At 40.1% G+C, this 25145-nt stretch overlaps 1 protein-coding gene across 1 annotated transcript in view; it reads left to right on the forward strand.

Moving 5' to 3' along the window:
* The window catches only part of PDS5B (PDS5 cohesin associated factor B), a 265811-nt gene that overhangs the window by 119566 nt on the left and 121100 nt on the right, over nt 1-25145 (forward strand). Inside the window, exons 9-13 of the mRNA XM_081083029.1 lie at nt 1516-1631; nt 5626-5720; nt 14483-14628; nt 19841-19992; nt 21663-21776. Coding sequence (XP_080939155.1) covers nt 1516-1631; nt 5626-5720; nt 14483-14628; nt 19841-19992; nt 21663-21776 — 623 coding nt within the window. The remainder of the gene's footprint in view (nt 1-1515; nt 1632-5625; nt 5721-14482; nt 14629-19840; nt 19993-21662; nt 21777-25145) is intronic.

Here is a 25145-nt window from a genome sequence, read left to right on the forward strand (position 1 = left end):
TTTCTAAAAATTTTGATTTGTCTTTTTAAAAACAACAAAATAAATAGTCTATTTTGGTGGTGTAATAATTCTTGTTTTATTCTTGGGTGCATTTTTGGTATATTTCTTAGGTGAGTTATTTGATTTACCTGCCTCCCTACCCCCCTTTTTTCATGTAGTTAGCATTTTGATGAGGCGTAGGCAGGCATACCTTTAATTATTTATTGGTCTGATTTTCTCTAATGAAAATATTGAATACTCTAAGAAATGTAAAAATAAGGAATTATCATCCCTACTTTCAGCAAATCTAACATCTAGTATGAAAGGAAGAGGAAAATTTAATCCAGATCTAATAAAAGGCCAGACATTATAAGTGTCACAAAAGTTACAAACAGCATACAATTGAAGCAAAAGAAACATCATGCAGAAACATATAGAGGTAGGAAGGTGCTGGGTCAATTTGTAGAACACAGGGAATTACAGTTGGATGGTAGCATAAAGAATATTTAAATCATTCCTGGCTGCACATTGGAATCTTCAGCTGTGGAGCTATAATAAACAAGCTCATATCCAGGCTTTGAACCAAACAAGTTGATCAGAATTTCTGGCATAGGGTTCAGGCATCGGTTGTTTTTTTTTGTTTCTGTGTGTGTGTTTTGCTTTTTTATAGACTTAGAGGTCATTCTAATGTATGGTCAGGGTTGAAAATTACTTATGTGGAAGAATAATAAGATAGTAGAGATGAGTTAGGTCATATTATGGGAGCTCTCAATGCTAGGCTGAAGAATTGGTTTAATATTTTTAAAAAAATCTATAATGCTGTTCACACTTTGAATATCAATGTAGTGGTGTTGTTTTTTTCATATTCCCAATTGTTACATATTCAATTCTAGAATTGTGCTGGCTTATCCATTTAACCACTGTCATCTGTAAGTTACCAAAATCAGTAATAGTAAAATTGAGTTCTTGTCCCCGGAGTACCCACAATATAGTGTAGAAAACAAATTTTAACTTTTGCATGTCCAAGGCTTCATCATATTATTAAACTCTATTATGATCTGGTATATGAACATGAACTAACTCTCCTACTGAGAGACTTCAGCATATATTTATTCCTACAAAGAGCTTAACCAGGACAATAATGTGGAATTCTCTGTTTACTGGAAGGCTTGTGTCCTTTATCGGTGTTTGTTCTTAAAAACCACAAATAGTTTTTCACGGGTTTGATGCAAGTTAGTTTTTGAATTTGACTTTGAATGAAAATAAACCTCAATTGTAAAGGGAGAACCTCTAACATTCACTCAAAATTTCAGATGTATTTTCATGTAGGAAGTACTGCTTTGATGTAATTTGAGATGATTAGAGCATTGAAGATTTAATCTTGTGAGGAGTATATTGACCATTTTTATATATAATGTTTCATCTATAACTTATGGAAAGTTTTCTGTGCAATTGGAGGGTAAGAGAAATAATGAGAAAATTATTCTGAATATATCTACTTCATGTTTTTAAAGCTATGGTTGTGTTTTGTTTTAGAGCAATGATAATGATGAACGCCTGCAAGTTGTTAAACTACTAGCAAAAATGTTTGGGGCAAAGGATTCAGAATTGGCTTCTCAAAACAAACCACTTTGGCAGTGTTACTTGGGCAGGTATATGATTTTGGTGTCCTGTTTAAAAGTCATGTATGTTTATATCTACTTATATCCCTTTAAAACACCATTCCCATTTAAGTTTATTCTCTGAAATCAAAAAATGAAGTTTTATGTTTTGGATTTTTTGAATGCTGATAATGATTAGTCACATTTACAATTTCCCTTTTGTTTTTCATCTTATCTTGTCCTCAGTAATTTTTAAAAGATGATACATTTAAAGTTACCTCACAAAGTATTATAATCATGAAATTAAAATGTATTACTATATAGCAGTAATTAATTCTACTAAAAATACATTAATTTGAGAGATAGCTCCTCCACAAAATAATTATATTTGGTTAGGTTATTCAGAGATACATATTTAAGGACAGTCACAGAATGAGTAAATGAATGATTATGTATGTTCCTCCTCCTAGCTTTCTTCCTTCCTCTTTTAAAGAAATGATAACCTATGTTCCTCATACACTTTTAATGATCCACAAACCTCCTGAAATTGGTTGCAAAATTTTGAGTGTGTTTGTTTATTTCTCTTTTCTGGAGAAGGGTTCATTTCTTTATGTTTCTAAAGGTATCCCTGACCTTGAATATATTAAAGTCACTTCAGGTGCCCTGGCTGAAACCAACTTTGACCCCAATGATAAATGATTCCCTCCCCGGTCCCCAAATTACTCTTGTAACGAATAATGTAATTAAGTCATTAATAGACAAATAAGATTTAAAGACTTATTCTATTTCCTTTGTATTAGAATATTTATTTATTTATTTAATCCTCACCTGAGGATGTTTTTTCCATTGATTTTCAGGCAGAATGGAAGGGAGGGAGGAGAGGAGGACAGAGACAGAGAGAGAGAGAGAGAGAGAGAGAGAGAGAGAGAGAGAGAGAGAGAGAGAGAGAGAGAGAGAGAGAGAGAGAAAGAAAGAGAAAGATTGATGTGAGAGACACATTGATTGGTTGCCTCCTTCATGTGCTCCAACCGGGGCCTAGAATCAAACCTAAAAGCTAGGTACATGCCCTTGACTGGGAATTGAACCTGAGACTCTTCATTCTGTGGGCTGATGCCCTAACCCCTGAGCCAGACTGACCAGGACAATATTTTTATTTTTGTTAACCACTTTTCTTTCTATCTCGATCCCAGAATTGTCAATGAATTATGGTAAATTTTTATCTCTTTAGTTTTAGTTTTCTAATTTTTTAAATGACTATATAAGCCTTTATCAGTACTTGCTAAGTGCTAAATTCTTAATCTGATTATCTCCTATAGATAAATAATAACATTTAACAAGTTATATTAAACTAACAAATATTAGCCCATTGTCATTTTGAGTTTTATTTTAGATACTAGAGGCCTGTTGCAGAAAGATTCCTGCAAGAATAGGGCTTCCTCGGGCCTATTCCTGCAAGAATGGGGCTTCCTTCTCCGCTGCCTTGCGCCCTCCCTTTGCCACTTTGCCCTCGGCTCCCTCCCTTCTCTGCCACCTGGGCTCTCTCCCTTCTCCGCTGCTTTGCTCCCTCGCCAGGTCACGGATCCAAGGCCGGATCCCCCGGGCAGCATCAGGCACTACTGGCCCTGCCTTGCTGGTCAGGGGTCAGGGGCCCGGGTCCCGTGGGCAGCGTCTTGCGCTGCCGGCCCTGCCTGCAGTATGCAAATTAGCCTCCATCTTTGTTGGCAGTCAATTTGCATATTGTGCTGATTAGCCAATGGGAGGTGTAGCGAAGGTACGGTCAATTACCATGTTTGTCTATTATTAGATAGGATTTTTTTCTTTAAACACAGTGGAAAGTTCTTGAGTAGTAAAGCAAAATATTTTACAAGTGTAATTAAATTATGAGATTCAATTTAAAATCCATTTTGTTTAATGTGTTAAAACAAAAATACAATTTTTACATATAGACATTTAAAGTATATTTTTAAATCAGGACTTGGATTACCCAGACTTTATAGATTTTATGGAAGAAAAATCCTAATTTAAATTTATATCACCTTTCTATTACTTTGTAATTTTTTTCTTTTACTTGTAATAACATAAAATTTCCACATTGTTACCAATTTCAAGGAGCTAGACTATTTCTTAAAGATAATTTATTTTATTTATTATGGCTGTATGGTACATGTTTAGTTGAGAAATGGTAAACTGGACCTGGATTCAAAACACTCAAGAAATTTCATGAGACTATAGGTTAGAATTTATAATTTTTTTTTTTTTTATAAAACAACTTTTTTCTAGTAATAAGCTTTTATGAGTAATTTGGTGCTTATTTTGAAGCCTTCTTATTTTCTTCTTTATAAAATGCTAAATTTTGTGTGTTATAGTATTGGGCAATACAAGATTTGGAAATCTTTAATCTTACAGAATTAAGACATGAAAATAGCAAGTGGAAAATTCTCACTTCACTTTAATGTTTTTGTTTATTTTTTTAAAGATATTTTTATTGATTTCAGAGAGGAAGAGGGAGGGAGGAAGGGAGGGAGAGAGAGAGATAGAAAGAAAGAGAGAGAGAGAGAGAAGAAAAAAACATCAGTGATGAGAAACAATCATTGATTGGCTGCCTCCTCCCCACTAGGGATTGAGCCCACAACCTGGGCATGTGCTGTGACCTCCTGGTTCATAGGTCGACACTCAACTACTGAGCAACACCGGCTGGGCTTTTTTGGTTGTTTCTTAAGGTTTTTAAGTCACTTTTATAGTCCATCATGAACTAATGTATATAGGCTTTGAATATCAGTGTTTAGAGACAATTAGATATCATATGCTTCCTGATAGAGGAACACAATGCCATATATAATGTTGTCTTCCTAAGAAAAAGAACCTAATATGATCATTTTTATATGATCATAGTCATATGAACTTAGAAGAAAGGGGAGCCTGTTAATTGATATCAGAATGATAAAATTAGCAAAATTTTAATTGGGAAAACACTGTACAGAAACAAAAAGCAGTTGCTTCACCAAATTATAAGGAGGGAAAAAAATGAAGGAAAAATATAAAATTAAAAGATACTTAAATGACATATCAACCAAACTTGATTTTTTTAGAGATGCTAATGTATTACATTTCCATGTAAAAATTGGCTTTGATATTAATGGGTATATAATAATTGTGATTGCTAACTGGATAGGACTAATTTGGGCACAGTTATAATAGAGTCATGTAAAATAATATGGGTTGAGTATACAAGATTACCACACATTTGTGAATACCTCTATATAAAAAAGACTACTTTGAGGAATAGTTTTCTTTTTAAACACAGTATGAGATTTATATAATGTATCTATGAACTATGTACACACATTATACTTTTATAAACATATTTTAAAGTATATTTATAGAAAAAAATTGTCATTTTAATTCTTGTATTTGAGTCAAATGTATATTTAAACATGCCCTTGTAAAGTACATAGTTATCACAGGAGATTGTTCTAGTTTAATAAGGAGGCTTCAGAACATTTATACACATACTAGAGGCTCAATGCATGAATTCATGCATGGGTGGGGTCCCTCGGCCTGGCCTGTGATTGGGGCAGATCGGGGCATTTTGGGGCCATCTCACCCAGTCCTGATCAGGGCCGATGGGGGCCAGCCGGCTGGGGAGGAACCGTGGGAGGTTGGACCAAGGGAGGTTGGCCGGCTGGCCGGTGAGGGACTGTGGGAGGGCTCTAGGGTGTGTCTGGCCCAGTCGCCCCATCCCCATCAGCTGGACCCCAGCAGCAAGCTAACCTACCAGTCGAAGCATCTGCCCCTGGTAGTCAGTGTGCCTCATAGCAACTGGTTGAGCTGTTGACCAAACGGTCGACTGATTGGTCAGACACTTAGCATGTTATGTTTTTATTATACAGGAGGATAGTATATCAAAAACTTTGATAAAGTCTCTAGGTCTACTTCAGATTATCCTACATAAATTTTAATTAGAGAAATAAATATAAATTGATTGCAGATTAAACAGATATGTTTCTCTAATTTTAAAGATCACTGTGCCTTTATATTTTATCAGGTTTAATGATATTCATGTACCAATACGCCTGGAATGTGTAAAATTTGCTAGTCACTGTCTCATGAACCATCCTGATTTAGCAAAGGACTTAACAGGTACTGTATACCCATAATAACAAATATTTCTGGGTGCTCTTTGGTGAAAAAATCCATTTTAAATATTTGGGGGATAAATAATCTTTTTTTGTTTCTGTTATAGGTGAAGTCTTGTTTCAATTTGTCATTATCAGAGTTACTCTCTGAAGCTAGAATTTTTACCTCCTAGTGCCTACTTAGGCTAGAAGCACCTATAAAATGTTGGTTTTTATCAGAGACAATTTTAATTTTGAAGCTTAAGGATATTTTTAGAAATATTTCAGGCATTTGGATTTGAACAGGTCTTGACTATGACTAAATTATAATACAGATTTTAATATTTTCCAGTATTTTGAGAACTTAGGGTAGAGTCATTATTTTGTAAGCTAATTTAACCATCCTAAAATGAAAGTAAGGTTTTTGAAATCTCTATAATTATAAGGCAGTTCAGAACTTTATATTTATGTAGTAATGAGAAATCATGGCTTTGACTATAATTGTTTTACTAACTATTTTAAAGTTATGGAACAGTTCAGAAAATATAAATGAATATAACAGCTATTATGTCTGCCTAGAAATGTTAGCATTTTTGCTACATTGGCTTAAGACATTTTAAAAAAGAAAATAAATTTTACATTTAGTTAAAATGCCCCTCACAAACTATACTCCCTTCTTCTACAGAGGGTAACCACCCTACTAAATTTGGTCTGCATCCGGTTCATGTTTTTCTGTATATGCTACATGTGTATCTTTCCATAAATTATATATATTATTGCCATGTGCCTTAATATTTTTATTTAAGTATCCTTTGAATATGATGTAGTTGAACTTATTTCTGCTTTCTTATTTTTTGTTCTACTTTCCATGCCTTTTCCTTGCTTTTGTTCTGTTTTCTTCTCTTTTGCTCAGTTGATCAGCTTGCTTTCTTCTCATTTTTCCCCTCCATGTGCTTGGAGGTTAACATTCACTTTTGTGCTTTCAGAAATGTGTAATAGATTAATGAAATCTGTAAAGTTAATCAAAATTCTCCCATATCTTTCTGATCAGTCAAGGACCTCTGAAAGCTAAAATTCTGAACACTCTTCTCATTTGTCACATGATTGCTTGTTATTTAGTTACTAGAGGCCTGGTGCACAAAAATTTGTGTACTGTGGGGGGGGCCCTCAGCCCGGCCTGTGCCCTCCTGCAGTCTCGGACCCCTCGGGGGATGTCCACCTGCTAGCTTAGGCCCACTCCCCGGGGAATCAAGCCTAAGCTGGCAGTCAGACATCCCTCTGGCAGCCCGGGAGCCCTTGGGGGATGCCCACTTGCCAGCGGGGAGCAGGCCTAAGCTGCAGTCGGACATCCTTAGTGCTGCTGAGGAGGCGGGAGAGGCTCCCACCACCACCGCTGTACTGGCATCCGTCAGCCTGGCTTGTGGCTGAGCAGAGTTCCCCCTGTGGGAGCGCACTGATCACCATGAGGCAGCTCCTGCATTGAGCGTCTGCCCCCTGGTGGTCAGTGTGTGTCATAGTGACCAGTCATTCCTAGTCGTTCTGCTGTTAGGGTCAATTTGCATATTACCCTTTTATTATATAGGATTTATTCTTTTTTTAAAACTTTATACTAACGTTTACTACATTTGTAACTGCCCTTTTTATACAGTATTTGCTCACAGTTGTGTCTTAATTTTTAGTACTTCCTTCTGAGTTTCTGTTGGTAAAATCACAAAGTTTAACTTTTTGTAATATTTTTAACAATAGGTTGTTGTTTTCACATTTTGTTGAATTCTTGTCAGTAGGTATTTATCAGTTTCATATTCTTTTGGGTTGGGGTTAGAGGGAGGAAGAAATAGATTGTATTCCTCCTTGGAACCCTCTATCTGCCTACTCACATCTGAATGTGGACTGCTTGCTCTGTGAGCTATTTTACAGCATTGATCATAAGACAGTTCATTCTTCCTGCCTCTTTTTCGTGCCCCCTCTCCTTCCCATTCTTCCTTTCCTTGTGCTTGCAGGCTGTGTAAGTACATCTGTGCATCTCTCTATCTTCCTTTTGTATCCTTCCTCCTATTTTAACATCGATGTTCCTTTCACTGTGGCATCCTCTTTTTGTGTTATGTATGCAGTATTCTCTGAGAAAACTAATCAGTGTTTTGGGGAAGTTTTCTTTATCCTACAAAATGTCTGTTCAGCTAACTTTTTATTTCCTTTTTGTCTATTTTCCATGTTAGAGGCTTTCCTTAAGTGCTTGACAATCCATGGCTATTTGCTCATAATTAAAGAGTGAGAGCTAAATAAAAAGCTGATTAGAACGCCCTGAATATATGACTCTGACACTTTACTCTAGGGCAGCGGTTCTCAACCTGTGGGTCGTGACCCCTTTGGGGGTCGAACGACCCTTTCACAGGGGTCGCCTAAGACCACCGGATAACACATATATAATTACATATTGTTTTTGTGATTAATCACTATGCTTTAATTATGTTCAATTTGTAACAAAGAAAATACATCCTGCATATCAGATATTTACATTATGATTCATAACAGTTGCAAAATTACAGTTATGAAGTAGCAACGAAAATAATTTTATGGTTGGGGGTCACCACAACATAAGGAACTGTATTAAAGGGTCGCGGCATTAGGAAGGTTGAGAACCACTGCTCTAGGGTGAATTTGATGGGTTGTGTCTTGATAATTCCTCTTGAACTAGGCAGATTCCACAGAGAAGAGTATCCTATCAAGAGTTTAAAAGTCTAGTTGCTAGTGTCTGAGAGTTTTATTCTTTTTTTTCTTTTGATGGATATCTGGGTTGTTATGGTTTGGGGTTGTTATGACTGAGATCACTGTGAGTGTTATTGTACAAGTATTTCTGTGGAAGTATGTTTTTACTTCTTTTTGGAACCACTTTGGAGTATAATTGCTGGTCATAGGGTAAATACATATTTAACTTTATAAGAAACACTCTTTTCCACTTACACCAGAAATGTTTGACAGTTCTAGTTATATAGTGTCTTTGCTGACATTTTGTTTTATCGGTATTTTTTTTATTTTAGCTGTTCTCATAGGTCTTGTTCTTTTGTAGTTTTAATTTGCCTTTTTCTATTTAGTGATGAGATTGACCATTTTTATGTACATCTTGATATATTATTTTCTTTTATGAATTGGCTGTTTAAAATTTAAACCTATCTTTTTTAAAATTGACTTGTTATTTTTTTTTAATTAAATCTTTATTGTTCAGATTATTACATTTGTTCCTCTTTCCCCCCCCTCCCCATAACTCCCCTCCTCCCAGTTCCCACCCCACCCTCCACCCTCACTCCCCACCCACTGTCCTCATCCATAGGTGCACGATTTTTGTCCAGTCTCTTGCCGCATCTCCCACACCCCTTTCCCCCTCAAGAATAGTCAGTCCATTCCCTTTCTATGTCCCTGATTTTATTATAATCACCAGTTCATTCTGTTCATCAGATTATTTATTCACTTGATTCTTAGATTCACTTGTTGATAGATGCATATTTGTTGTTCATAATTTGTATCTTTACCTTTTTCTTCCTCTTCCTCTTCTTAAAGGATACCTTTCAGCATTTCATATAATCCTGGTTTGGTGGTGATGAACTCCTTTAGCTTTTCCTTATCTGTGAAGCTCTTTATCTGACCTTCAATTCTGAATGATAGCTTTGCTGGATAAAGTAATCTTGGTTGTAGGTTCTTGCTATTCATCACTTTGAATATTTCTTGCCACTCCCTTCTGGCCTGCAAAGTTTCTGTTGAGAAATCAGCTGACAGTCGTATGGGTATTCCCTTGTAGGTAACTGAGTTTCTTTCTCTTGCTGTTTTTAAGATTCTCTCTTTATCTTTTGCTCTTGGCATTTTAATGATGATGTGTCCTGGTGTGGTCCTCTTTGGATTCCTTTTGTTTGGGGTTCTCCGCGCTTCTTGGACCTGTAAGTCCATTTCTTTCACCAGGTGGGGGAAGTTTTCTGTCATTATTTCTTCAAGTAGGTTTTCAATATCTTGCTCTCTCTCAACTTCTGGCACCCCTATAATCCTAATGTTGGTACGCTTGAAGCTGTCCCAGAGGCTCCTTACACTATCCTCGCATTTTTGGATTCTTTTTTCATTCCGCCCCTCCGGTTGGGTGTTTTTTCCTTCTTCGCATTTTAAATCATTGACTTAATTCTTGCGCTCCTCTGGTCTGCTGTTGGGAGTCTGTATAATATTCGTTGTTTCAGTCGGTGTATGCTTAATTTCTAGTTGTTTCCCCAACATAACATCGAGGATCTCATTAGTTTTCTTGTAGATCTCATTAAGTTTATCAGCGGCTTCTAAACAGTTTTTGAGAGACCTTAAAAGTGTGGTTCTGAACTCTATATCTTCCATTGACAATTTTGTCCTGTTTCTTTGTCTCCGCATTTTGTTATGCTTTCTTGGTGCACCCCCTAGTGGTCTTTGTGCGCAGTCTTGTAGTTAAGCCTTGATTGTTGAAGCTAATACCAGGGAGGGTTTGACCTCCAGGCCAAGTGGCTATGAGAATCAGCTGTGTCTGCAGTGAGAGAACTTCTGTCCTCTAGGGAGGTGCTAATCTAGCCTTTGCCTGAGGCTATCCAGCAAATGGCTCTGTGCAGGGCTTGGGCGGGGCGGGTCGCACAGGATCAACAGGGTGGGCCGGAGAGAGCAGTTATGGTGGCTCTCAGTCCTGTCCCCAGGGGCTCTGCCTCTCTGAGTCCCAGCAACCGCTGCACACCTTGGAGTGAAAGCTGCACTCGCTCTGACCAAAGCCAGACAGTCCCGCTTCTCCCGTTTGAGTCTCGGTACCTAAAGACTCGCCCGTATCTGGAGTTCAGAGTCTGCGACTCCCTCCCGATTAAAAACACCAACCGCGCACTCCGCAGCTCAGAATTTGACTTCAGCACTGCGCCTCCTCTGAGTGTCCGTATGCGTTTCTCTTTCCTCCTACTTGTAGGACTTCCCCTCAGCCAGTGTTCCTGTGGTTCTGGGTGATGTCCGTTCCGTCTTTTAGTTTCACTTTTGAAGTAGTTGTTCAAGGCAGCAAATTCCGGCGTTAACCTATGCTGCCATCTTGGTTCTCCTTTTGTTGTTGATTTGTAGTAATTCTTTAGGTATTCTGGATTTTTTTAAGTATAAAAAAATTTAAGCAGTTTTTTCCATAGTCAGCACTTTAAAGCAAAGTTTATGATTGGCTAAATAATAGGTAGATGTTTGATTAAAAAATATTTTTATTGATTTCAGAGAGGAATGGAGAGAGAGAGAAATATCAGTGATGAGAGAGAATCATTGATTTGCTGCCTCATGCTTGTCTCCTACCAGTGATCAAGCCTGCAACCCAGGCATGCGCCCTGACCAGAATAGAACTGAGATCTCTGGTTCATAGGTCAACACTCAAGGCACACCGGCCGGGCAGTGTTTTGCTTTTTTAGAAGCTATTTTAAAAATAATTTAGCTGTTAATTATTTCATCAATAATTGTTTTAGTCCCTAGGTTATTTTGAAGATTTTTGTTGACTTAAGAAACATCTAAATTTGTAGAGAATTTTTATAAGAGTTTATTTGAGCTGAATTGACAATATAATGAGGGAGCAAGATCTCAGATGCTCCTGAGAATAACAGTTTTGTACTTTCTTTTATTCATTTAAAATTAAGAAGGGAATGTAAGGAAGATTATATGAAGGTGTGAGGAAGCAATTCAGGAATTGGATTACAGGATAATTAAGATTATGTGCTTTCTTGAGGGTTAATAAAGGGTGTCCCAAAATTCATGCAAGAAGTAATTTTGATAGAAAACACAGGTTTATAATTAAAAATTGTAAATTTTTTATTGATTCATAAAGTATACAGTATAGGGTTATGTATGGAATAGCATATCGGGTAAACTGGATTATCATGTCGTGATAGCCAGCACCATTAACTGTTACTGCCTGAGCAGCCGCATTTTCGAAGAAGAATGGTCCGATGATGCCTCCAGCCCCAAATCCGCACCAAACAGTGACACGTTGTAGATGCATTTGCTTCTCAACAATCACTCGTGGATTTTCTGAACCCTGAATGCCTCAATTTTGTCAGTTCACCAAGCCATCAAGATAAAAATGAGCCTCATCGAAATTCAGCCACATTTATGCAACACGGTCATGGAAAATTTCAACAAAAGAGTGCGTATGTGCCAGCAAAGCTGTGGAGGCCATTTACCTGATATGCTATTCCATACATAACCTTATACTGTATACTTTATAAATCAATAAAAAAATTACAATTTTTAATTATAAACCTGTGTTTTCTATCAAAATTACTTCTTGCGTGCATTTTGGGACACCCTTTATTTCAAAGGTGTGCTAACCTAGGTGCACAAAAATAATACACAGTGTTGGCATAAAACATTTCATTAAAGAAGTTATAGGCCTGTAGAATGATTGCCCACCATGACCTGCCCAGTTAGAAATTTATGATCAGATCACTCTGTGAGGTTACTTTTCATAGAACCTCCTTTTTGTATTCCACATTTCGCTTTACAGTTGTCCCTGGGGATTGGTTCCAGGGATTGGTTCCAAGACTCTCTTACTCCCACCCTGTAGATACCAAAATCTGAGGATGCTCAAGACCCTTAAATACAGTGGTATAGACATATAAACATTCTACCTTATACTTTGTTTTTATTTTATCTTTATTGTTGAGAGTATTACAGGTTTTCCCCATCCTTCCCCCATTGCCCACCTCCATCAGTTCCTGCCCTGCCTTATACTTGAAATTTCCTCTAGATTATGTATAATGCCTAATACAGTGTAAATTCTATGTAAGCAGTTATTAAGTTGTTAGCTATTGTTTAGGGAATAATGACAGGGAAAAAAAACTTGTACATGTTCAGTACAGATACAGCCATTGTAGGCCTAACTACATAGTGCACATCAACAATGTTACATTCCCACCCTCCAGTTATTTTCTGTTGGTGGTTGGTTGAATCTACAGATGTGGAACCAGTATATAGAGAGGACCTACTATATATAGTTTGAATTTTTAATGAAACATTTATATTTTATTATTTTCTAGTGTTCAGTCTCTGGGCACATTTTAATTTTTGTAGTTGGCTAAAAACTGAAAAATGAGGGTTCTAACCTCTCTGCATATTTTCAACCACTCATATTTTCAGCTACAGTATTCATCTCTGTCTTGCTCATAGCTTGGCGCTTTGAATTTCAAAATGTTTTGAGGGTTCTTCTATCCTGGAATTGAGCTTGTCTATTGTTTTCTTCACCTTTTGGATTTTATTATTTTCCTCTTTCCTCTGGCACTTACCAATCATCCATCTGCCAAAATTTTGTTGGAAATCTCTTTTGCTATGATCTCTTCATTTGTTACTTGTTCCATTTAAAGACATTTTCTTAGGGCTTCAGGAGTGAGCTAAAGATAAATGTGTTGTACACACACATTTATCTTATTTTTTTCAACAGTGTTTTGCGAGATTCATGTTTGTATCTTCAGCCAAGTGTGAGGGACATAGCCATATTGTGAAGAGTACTACTTTTTCATACCAAGTAACTATTGAGAATTTCTTTTTTTCTCCTGTTTTCTTTTTTACTGCACAGTAAATATAAGTTAATAGTTCTTGTGTGAATTACTGTTTTTGGGAAATTGGGATGCATCTCAAAATTGATGGTTATTGCATTTTTCTTTTTTGATGGTACCGAAAATAGTATGTATTGCATTCAAAACAAGTACAATGAAAAATAAAACTCCTATATTTATCTTGGTGGGGAAATTGAGATATGCTAAAAATAACTTTCTTTGCTGTTAAAATAACAGCAAAAGGTTAAATAACCTTTCCATTTCTTCAATTTCTTTAGCAGCATATGGTCTTCCTCATTTTTTTGAATAGTTTCTATTAGTAGAGAATACTCAAAGTGGACGGGCTTACGACCTGAACATTGATTTTTATGAGTGTTTACATTATAAGTTTTGTTACATTATTACTTTATAGAGCAGTAAATTCATTCACAATCATAGCACTATTTGTTGTGTATAGGCCTGGCAATATTTATTATTCCAAATCTAAATAATGAAATTTTATCTTACTGGTCTTATTATAAAAAAGCTGAATATTTTATTTTTAAAATTTATATTCAATTGTGTGACTTCTTCCTTCAACCAATTGTATGATTACTGAAGATTGTTAAAATTTTTCTTTCAGCATTCTCAGTGCAAGATCTGAACTCCTATGCACTCATAATTTTTAAATGTTTTATTTCTTCTGTCTTCCCTTTGGCCTTTCTTAGTTCAGTTAAATGGAATTGTCTATGGTATTTCCTGTAGTCCTGTTTCTTGATGACCATATCTCAATTTTATACTTAATAACCTCACTGAAAGTTTCCCTTGTTAAGGAATAGAAATTTGAGCACGCTTTCCTTTCCTAGTAGAACTACTTGACTTGAATGTTTTAACTATTAAATAAAAAAACAAAGGTGAAATTTTTAATGTTCGTATACTTTGTGGTTTATTTATATAGTTGCTTTGTTTAATGAGGTTAGGAACTCTATGATCATCTACTCTGCACTGCAAATGGGGAAGGGATTTACTACTCAGTTGCATGTAAACTTTGTTTTGACTCAAGGGCTGACCTTCCTTTTTACTTTCCTTCCTCCCTTCCTCCCTCACTGCTCCCAGTTTACTTGAAACATTGAACCTTTTACTTAGGTTTTGTTTTTGTTGTGGTTTGCTTTTAAAGGTCTTACACAAGTTTTAAAGACATTTCAATTGTTAAAGTTAAATTTCAATCAATAAAAACTTTATCTTTCAGAGTATCTTAAAGTGAGGTCACATGACCCTGAGGAAGCTATTAGACATGATGTTATTGTGTCTATAGTTACAGCTGCTAAAAAGGATATTCTTCTGGTCAATGATCACCTACTTAATTTTGTCAGAGAAAGAACTTTAGACAAACGGGTAAGTAGGAGTAATAATTATTATAGCTTGTCATTTTGAATACTTAAAGTTTCATAGTATTTTATTTGAAAATATTGAGATTTAAATGTAATTAGCCCTTTTGGGGGGATAGGCATTTTAATATTTAAAATAGTGTTTATGAAAGGATTTATTTTTTGTTACATTAAGTTTTACTAGTTTTTCTTTGTAAGATTACTAGAGGCCTGGTGCACGAAATTTGTGCATGTGGTGGTGGGGGGGGCGGTCCCCCCTCAGCCCAGCCTTTATCCTTTACAATCTGGGACCCCTCGGGGATGTCGGACATCCCTCTCACAATCTGGGACTGCTGGCTCCTAACTGCTGGCTCCTAACTGCTCACTTGCCTGCCTGATTGCTCATAAATGCCCCCCTTGGCAGCCATATCACCCCTAACCGCCTCTGCCTGCCAGCCTGATCGCCCCTCATTGCCCCCCTCCCCCCCGCCAGCCTGGTCGCCCCTAACTGCACACCCTCTCCCCCCCCCCCCCCCGGCCTGGTTGTCTCTTACTGCCCCCCCCCCACCCCCCCGCCAGTGTGGTCGCCCCCAACTGCCCCCCCTGGTGGCCTGGTTGCCCCACGCATCCTGCTGTTTGGTTGTACCTCTGGTTGTTTCGGTCATGATGGCCTCTGGTTTTTTATATATTAGGATTCTTATTCTAAAAGTGAGATGGCTTTCAGTGGTAAGTAGTCACATATTCAGCTTGTGTACTAGTTTTAATAAGTGACATATATAAAGGGCCTTTGAGACAGCTTCTCTCATATAGTTGGCTCTCTTTTGTTTTTTCCTTTCATATGGGTATTTGGTTCTTACTCCTCTTGCTGGTTGTTTCCTCCTTTCCCTGGAATAGAAAAAGAAAAGTTATCTTCAGTTTGGCAGAACTAAACTTGGCATGCTTCTAGCCTATGTCCTGTGACCCCAACCTTCCTCCTTTTTTTAAAATCCTCTCCCTAGGATATGTTTTTATTGACTTTATTTATTTATTTATTTATTTATTTTGAGAGACAGACATTTATCCATTGCCTCCCATATTCTCCATGACTGCTGTGTGTGTGTGTGTGTGTGTTGGGGTGTGTGAATCAAACCCATAACCTTTTTCAGTGTACGGGATGATGCTCTAACCAACTGAGTCACCTGGGCTTGGCCAAACCTTCCTTTTTTAAAAAAATATATTTTTATTGATTTTAGAGAGGAAGGGGGGGAGAGAGAGAGAGAGAAAGAGAGAAAGAAACATCAATGGTGAGAGAATTATTGATCGGCTGTCTCCTGCATGCCCCCTACTGGGGATCGAGCCTACAACCCAGGCATGTGCCCTTGACTGGAATAAAACCTGGGACCCTTCAGTCCACAGGCTGAGGCTCTATCCACTGAGCCAAACCAACCAGGGCCAAACCTTCCTTTTTGAGTGAGCATCCCCTAGCTCCACTCATTAATCAGTGGCTTCTGAAAAGAACCTTGCCTTGTTATGTTTGTGTAAACTATCTATACTAATAGAGTAATATGCTAATTAGACAGGATAGACTGGACGTCCTTCTGGACAAAGCCATGGCGGCGGCGGCCAAGGCAGAGGTGGTTAGGGGCAATCAGGCTTGCAGGGGAGAGCACTTAGGGGTCTCAGGCAGGCAGGCAGAGGTAGGGGTGATCAGGCTGGCAGGGGAGAGCAGTTAGGGATGATCAGGCCAGCAGGGGAGCACTTAAGGGCAGCAGGCAGGCAGAGGGGTTAGGGGTGATCAGGCAGGCAGGTGAATGGTTAGGAGCCAGTGGTCCTGGATTGCAAGAGGGATGCCCGACTGCCTGTTTAGACAGGGATTGGGTCTAAACCGGCAGTTGGACATCCCCCAAGTGGTCCCAGATTGGAGAGAGTGCAGTTCGGGCTGAGGAGACCCCCCCCTCCCACACACACCCCCGCACGAATTTCGTGCACCGGGCCTCTAATATCTTAATAGTTGCTTATAAGACTGATTATGCTATCTCCATAATTTAATTCTCTTTGACAATGCTGGTTGTGGTAGATGGGCAGGAATTAATTTCATGGTTTTCCCTCCAAATCTATGGGTATTCAGAACAACTTATTTAAACTGATTAATTTAGACTTGTCTTCATTGACTATTTTATTGGGGTATCCTATCTAATAAAAGAGAAACATGGTAATTGGCGTACGACCACTACCCTTCCCATTGGCTCATCAGCGAGATATGCAAATTAACTGCCAGCCAAGATGGCGGCCGGCAGCCAGGCAGCTTGAAACTAACATGAGGCTTGCTTGCTTCAGTGACGGAGGACTCCAACGTTCCCCGCCTGCCTTGCTGGCCTCTGAGCTTGCCGTTTAAGAAACATTGTAACAAATATAGAACTAAACAAAACCCCAGAAACCAGCTTTCAGCGAGCCCGGGATCTCAGAGCTGGAGTTATACATTGTTTCAATTATAGAAGCGAAACAAACCAGATATCTTCTTTCAGCAGTAGAGGCCTCAGAGCTGGAGCCAGAGCTAAAGCTGGCCCAGAATTTAAAAAAAAGAAAGAAAAAAAAAGGAGCAGTTGGGAACTTCAGTCGGCCTGAAAACAGCCCTCAGCCCCTCACCCACACTGGCCAGGCACCCCAGTGGGGACCCCCACCCTGAAAGGTGTGTGACCAGCTGCAAACAGCCATCATCCCCTCACCCAGGCTGGCCAGGCACCCTAGTGGGGACCCCCACCCTGAAGGGTGTGTGACCAGCTGCAAACAGCCATCATCCCCTCACCCAGGCTGGCCAGGCACCCCAGTGGAGACCCCCACCCTGATCCAGGACACCCTTTAGGGCAAACCAGCCGGCCCCACCCATGCACCAGGCCTCTATCCTATATAGTAAAAGGGTAATATGCCTCCCAGCACCGGGATCAGCGTGACAGGGGGCAGCGCCCAAACCCCCTGGTCGCCCTGCGGCTCTGTGTGTGACAGGGGCCGGGGCCACAACCTCCCTATCAGCCCTGCTCTGTTTGTGACAGGGGAAGGCGCCCCAACCTCCTGATCAGCCCTGCTCTGTGCCTGATACGGGGGAGCTCCCCAACCCCCTGATCACCCTGCGGCTCTGTGCGTGACAGGGTGGCGCCGCAACCTCCCCATCGACCCTGCCTTGAGTGTGACAGGGGGCGGTCCCCCAACCCCCCAGTCGGCCCTACCCTGAGCGTGACTGAGGGTGGCATCGCAACCTCGCAATCTGCCCTGCTCTGTGCATGACAGGGGAAGGCGCCCCAACTCCCCAATTGGCCCTGCTCTGAGCCCGACCAGGGGCTGCACCTAGGGATTGGGCCTGCCCTCTGCCATCCGGGAGCAGGCCTAAGCCAGCAGGTCGTTATCTCCCGAGGGGTCCCAGACTGCGAGAGGGCACAGGCAGGGCTGAGGGACCCTCCCCCCCCCCCCCCCACTCCCCAAGTGCACAAATTTTTGTGCACCGGGCCTCTAGTTAAACAATAAGGAGATTTGCATCATGGTAGGAAAACAGCCTTCTAAGTGACTTGGAATTTGAGATGTGTGTTTTGGGATCATAATTCAGGTATACTTTTGATGATCCTGTTTTGTTCATTTTAGGGTTGCTTGGTTCATTCATATGAACATTTAATACCAAAATGTAATTGAATATATTTATGTTTTTGGTAGTATTAGAATATACTCTATCTTTAAGGAGGAATTTGGAGAATTAGATAGAGGTAGAGATAAGGGAATTAGTGATAAAGTTTTTACAAACGAGTTTATTTTATGAGTAAGACTTCTGCAGTCTTATTTTAATGTGTATGTGGTAGATGGTAAGGCCTATTCTTAATCTACTGTAATTTATTTAAATAAAATGGGAAGAATATTGTTATGAATATGAATGAGAGTCTGCAAAGGATAAATGAATAATCTGTGCAGATTAATGAAGTTCTAATCATTACTAACATCCCACTGATTATAGTGTTGTGTTGACATAAAATTAAAGAATAAGCTTATTCAAAAAAAAAAAAAAAAAAAAAGAATAAGCTTATTCCATAATAATTAAACAGTGTTAAACATACTATAGCCAATTGTATTTATTTTAAAAAACTCGAGGTCTGGTGCATGAAATTCGTGCATGGGGGCGGCAGGGTCCCTCAGCCTGGTCTGCACCCTCTCGCAATCCGGGACCCCTTGGGGGATGTCTGACTGCCGTTTAGGCCCGGTCCTGTCTGATTGCCCCTAACCACTTGCTTGCCTGCCTGATCACCCCTAACTGCTTGCGTGCCTCCCTGATTGCCCCTAACAGCTTGTCTGCCTGCCTGAACGCCCCTAATCCCTTGCTTGCCTGCCTGTTCGCCCCTAACCATTTGCCTGCCTGCCTGATTGCCCCTAACCGCCTCGGCCCCCGCCGCCATGGCTTCTTCAGGAAGGACATCCGGAAGGTGGTTCTGCTGTCCGTTCTAATTAGCATATTATACTTTTATTATTATAGATAGTTGAATACAGTCCTCTTATACTTGAATATAATTCCCAGATATATAAAATGAAGCACTGATGTGTCTTTACATTTAGCATTTGATAAAGCCAATATTATATGTGTATCTTTAATATAAGTATGCTTAATGTACTAGCATACTTATATTTAAGGTATCTGGAAAAAATGATAAAGGGTAAGTTATAATTTGTCCAATCATCTCTTTCTTTGACTTTTAAAACTTGGTAGTATACTTTCAAGCATACTTTATGTCAGTGGTTCTTAACCTTACTAATGCTGCAACCCTTTAATACAGTTCCTCATGTTGTGGTGACCCCCAATTTCATTGTTACAAATTAAACATAATTAAAGCATAGTGATTAATCACAAAAACAATATGTAATTATATATGTGTTTTCCGATGGTCTTAGGCGACCCCTGTGAAGGGGTCGTTCAACCCCCAAGGTGAGAAGTGCTGCTTTATGTAGATTGTGATTAGCTTTTGCTTTTACATTTAGGTGATGGGTTTAAGACACTAAAGCATTAAAACTTTTTATGCATGTTGATATATCTGTACTTTCTATAGTAGGTATATTGAAATGATAGTTTGTGTTTTTTCATCTACTTATTATAAATTTGTATCCAGTAACTTTGGTTTGATGAAAATAAATTGTATAAAGTACACTAGAAACTAGAAACCTAGAATTCTGAATTAATATAATGAAAGCATTTTTATATTATAAGTAAACACCTTTGTTTTTATTTTAAGTGGAGAGTGCGCAAAGAAGCCATGATGGGACTTGCCCAGATTTATAAGAAATATGCTTTACAATCAGTAGCTGGAAAAGATGCTGCAAAACAGATTTCATGGATCAAAGACAAATTGTTACATATATATTATCAAAATAGTATTGATGATCGGTAAGTTAAGGGTACAATATATGTAAAATTTTTGGTTGTTATATAACTGTTGATCTGTTGTTTTAGGCAAAATTATTTTCTTTATCATTTTAAACTCCCTCCTCAGTTTTAACAGCAAATTAAAGGTACTGAGTGACTAGTTTCCTTCCCTCCAAAGCCGTAAATGAAGCAGTAATATGCATATAACTTTAGGAATAGATATAATTTTATGTTCATTTTTATAAATTCTTTAGATCAGAATAATTTTTAAAAATAACGTGTGTAATTATAATTTATACTTAGTGGCCTGGTGCATGGATTTGTGCACATTAAAAGGAAATTAATTAGAAGAAAGATTCGTGAGGTAATCTCATTACTGAAAAAATTTACATGTCAAAATAGTTTATATATATAATATAGTATTATAAAATTAAAATACGCGTGCGATTGGCTCCGAGAGCTTTTTATGTATCCCACATGCGCGAGTCAGCATTTATTTTTAAATTGCCAACGTGTGTCATATGTACTGGCTGGTTGGTTGGTCAGATGGTCGATGAATAAATTGTGATTTGATTCACATTAAATCTCAACAAAAAACCAAATTCACGATCGACAATGACAGATCAGAACACACACATGCAATTGGCTCCAGCAAGAGCTTTATATGTATCACGCATGCGCAAGTCAGTGTTTATTTTTAAATTACCAGTGTGCATCATATGTACCAGCTGGTGGGTCGGAGACCATCTGTACGGTCGGTCATCTAGCCTTTTATAGATAAAGATTTTGTTTCTTAAATAGTTGTATTATACGGATCACAATTATTTTTTTCAAATAAAATATAAATGAAAATAAATCCTTTGGGTTATAGACATTTAAAAAAAAACATTCCTACTCAGATAAAAAAACAGTTTATAAGTATATATAAAAACACATCTGAATATAATCTTTGTATTTTTCTGTTTCAGTGTAAGTACAGATTTTTGTATGTATCCAAACTGAATAGTTAGTAGAATCTGTATATCTTAGGCTAACATTATATAAAAAATCCCATAGTACTATTTTATAAATTGAAGTTTATAGACTTGGAGTGCACAGCCATTAGTGTATGAGGATTTGCATTATGATTTGATAGCACTTTTTGTACTTTTAACCAGGTCTTTTTTCATCATAATCACTAGAAAATTCAAAGAATTTTTTAAAAATTTCTTTATAACTAAGTGATGTTTAGAAGGACCCGCTGTAGTGTTTTCTAATCCTTTATTATTTCGATAAGGAAATTGAGTTCTTGTTATATAACTTGCGTGGGCTCATGCAAAAGTAGTTATCTTAGTTGCTAGTATATCCAGCTAAAATCTTTTTTGGCCCTATTGTATCTTTTTTAAAATTATATTTTACATTCAACATTATTTTGTATTCGTTTCAGGTGTGCAGTATAGAGGTTAGACAGTCATATACTTTACAGAGTAGTGCTCTGCTATTTCAGATACCCACCTGGCATCACCCTAGTCATTACATATTTTTGATTGATTCCTATTTTTACATAAATATTTTTTTTTTGGAACTCTCATCTCAACTTAGAATGGAGAAATTTCTTTTATATGTGTTCCGAATGTGTTTTGAAATTTTATATACAAATTTAATACATTTAAAAAAATCAAGACAATGCCTTCTCTTATGTTCTTTCATAGATTGCTTGTTGAACGGATCTTTGCTCAATACATGGTTCCCCATAATTTGGAAACTACAGAACGGATGAAGTGCTTATATTACTTGTATGCCACACTGGATTTAAATGCTGTAAAGTATGTTTCATATGCCAAATCATTCTTTTCATCTTTTATAATATACTGGATTTTTGGGGGTAGGGGGAAATAACAATAGTATTTTTAAATGTTAACAATTTCTGTAATATAAACCTAAACATTGTTTAAATGCTCAGAAATAAAACATGCAGCTATTTTTCTCAGTACTACTATTGACATAAGATTAACAAGGATTTTTGTAAGTAATTAAAAAATAGAGCTGGTTGTCATGGACTCTTAGGATTTGATTTTTCTCTGTTCAGTTTTTCATATTATTGTCTTGATAAATATTGATGTACCTTCTTTTTGGTTCTTTTGTGTCTGGTTTTTTTTTCTTTTTTTTTTTCTTAAGGCATTAGAAAGGTCCACACTATGAAAATACAACATTCTTTTTTTCACCTGATGCTGATCTGCATTATGGTATAGAACAGTAGAGTACATATTTTTGTGCTGCATAACCTCAACATAGTGTTATAGTTTGGCATGAGGGCAAGCACAAACAAATTTTTATAACCACATTTTATTCAGAAAAATATTTTTGGGTGTCTTTGTAGGGAATTGGCATTTTGGACTTGGAAGATATATTGCTAATTGAATCATACCGAAGGTTAGGAAATTGAGTCGAGGTTTTAGAAAATGTAGTTCCTTAGCATTCTCTAACAATGCAGTTACAATTCTGGGGGTGTAAATCTTCAGAAATTAGAAGTCTGAGGAATTGTATATAATTTTCATTCCTACTGATATTTAATGGGACTTGACTTCACTTTCCCCATGGAAATTACTGTATGTGCCATTTATATTTTTCATAGAAATGCTGGGGAAAATGTGGTGGAGGGAAGAAGTGTACATTTCTTGATACCTGCTATATTTTAGGCACAGGAATGTGTATTATCTAGGACTGCTTTTGGGTTACAATGGCAGAATTGAATAGTTTCAACAGAGATTGTTTTGCCTACAAAGCTTAAAAAATATCTGACCTTTTATAGAAAAAGCTTGCTAACCCCTAATATAAGTGATAATGTTCTTATTTTATACTAGAGGCTGAGGGAACAGATTTGTGCACCAGTGGGGTCCCTTGGTCTGGCCTGTGGGGATCAGGCCAGAATCAGCTCTCTGACATCCCCCTAGGGTTCCCGAATTGGGAGAGAGCACAGGCCAGGCCGAGGGACTCCACCGGTGCACAATCGGGGCCGGGGAGGGACCGCGGGAGGGCTCTAGGGTGTGTCCAGCCTGTCTCACCTAGTCCTGTCTCACCCATTCCCCGGCCAGACCCCAGCAGCAAGCTAACCTACCGGTCAGAGCATCTGTCCCCTGGTGCTTAGTGCGCGTCATAGCGGCCTGGTGAAAGGTCAGAGGGACAATTAGCATATTAGGCTTTTATATACATAGACCAGAGGCCTGGTGCACGAAATTCATGCATGGGGATGGGGATTGTGGGGGCTCCTAAGCCTGTCCTGCGCCCTTTCACAATCTGAGACCCCTTGGGTAGGGTTCCTAGGCCTGGCCGGCTATCAGGGCCTATAAGGACTTTCCTTCTCCCGGCTGCTGGCAGCTGGCCCCACCCCCGCTGCTGTCACTGCTTTCCATCTGTGCAGTGCTACCCCCCAGCCCCCACCAATGGTCACCTCCTGCGGGCGACAGGCATGGACTGCGATTACTTGACTGGCCCTGGCCTCCCTCTGCAGGGTGATCAATCGCAGGGCCCTCAGATCTATCGCCCCACAGAGGGAGGCCCCACCCACCCACCTCAGTGCCACTGGTCAGGTAGCCTGGGCCTCCCTCTTTGAGGCGATTGATTGATCATGGGGCTCCGTGATCAATCATCACGCACAGTGAGGCCCTGCCCACCCTACAGGGGCTCCGTGATTGATCGCCAGTCAGAGGGCGACCTGGACCTCCCTCTGTGAGGCGATCATGGGGTAATTGTGGGGCCCCCTGACTCCTGACCAATCACATGGCACCTGTCTTGGCTGGCCTGGCACCAGTGCGTGTCATAGCGTAATCCGGAAGGTCACCCGGACGGTCATTCTGCTGTTCGGTCGATTTGCATATTATGCTTTTATTATTATAGACTAGAGGCCCGGTGCACAAAAATTTGTGCACTCAGTGGGGAGGGGGGTTCCTCAGCCCGGCCTGTGCCCTCTCGCAGTCTGGGACCCCTCGGGAGATAACGACCTGCTGGCTTAGGCCTGTTCCAGGGTGGCAGAGGGCAGGCCCAAACCCTAGGTGCAGCCCCTGGTTGGGCTCAGAGCAGGGCTGATTAGGGAGTTGGGGTGCCGCCCCCTGTCATGCACAGAGGAGGGCAGATTGGGAGGTTGCGATGCCACCCTCAGTCACGCTCAGGGCAGGGCCGATTGGGGGGTTGGGGCACCGCCACCTGTCACACTCAAGGCAGGGTCGATGGGGAGGTTGCGTCGCCACCCCCTATCACGCACAGAGCCGCAGGGTGATCAGGGGGTTGGGGAGCTCCTCCCTGTCACGCACAGAGCAGGGCCCATCAGGGGGTTGGGGAGCTGCCCCCTGTCACTTACAGAGCAGGGCCCATCAGGGGGTTGAGGAGCTCCCCCTGTCACTCACAGAGTAGAGCCGATAGGGGAGTTGGGGCTCCACCCCCTGTCACACATAGAGCAGGGCGGATCAGGGGGTTGGGGCGCCGCCCTCTATCACCCACAGAGCAGGGCCGATCAGGGGGTTGGGGCGCCGCCACTGTCACACTCAGGGCAGGGCCGATGGGGAGGTTATGGCTCTACCCCATCACACACAGAGTAGGGCCCGTGACGGGGGGTGGGAGGGTTGGGGCGCCACCCTCTATCACCCACAGAGCAGGGCCGATCAGGGGGTTGGGGCGCCGCCACTCTCACACTCAGGGCAGGGCCGATGGGGAGGTTATGGCTCTACCCCGTCACACACAGAGCAGGGCCCGTGGGGTGGGGGTGTTGGGCCGCCGCACCCTGTCACACAGAGAGCCACAGGGCCATCAGGGGGTTGGGGAGCTCCCCCCTATCAGGCACAGAGCAGGGCTGATTAGGGGGTTGGGGCGCCTTCCCTGTCAGGAACAGAGCAGGGCCGATAGGGAGGTTGTGGCTCCGCCCCCTGTCACACACAGAGCCGCAGGGCAATCAGGGGGTTTGGGTGCTGCCCCCTGTCACGCTGATCCCGATGCCGGGAGGCCTCTCCGCTCCGCTGATCCCGGTGCTGGGAGGCATATTACCCTTTTACTATATAGAATAGAGGCCTGGTGCATGGGTGGGGCTGGCTGGTTTGCCCTGAAGGGTGTCCTGAATCAGGGTGGGGGTCCCCACTGGGGTGCCTGGCCAGCCTGGATGAGGGGATGATGGCTGTTTGCAGCTGGTCACACACCCTTCAGGG

Source organism: Myotis nattereri, assembly GCF_964212035.1.
Source record: "Myotis nattereri genome assembly, chromosome: 2".
Classification (NCBI taxonomy): Eukaryota; Metazoa; Chordata; class Mammalia; order Chiroptera; family Vespertilionidae; genus Myotis; species Myotis nattereri.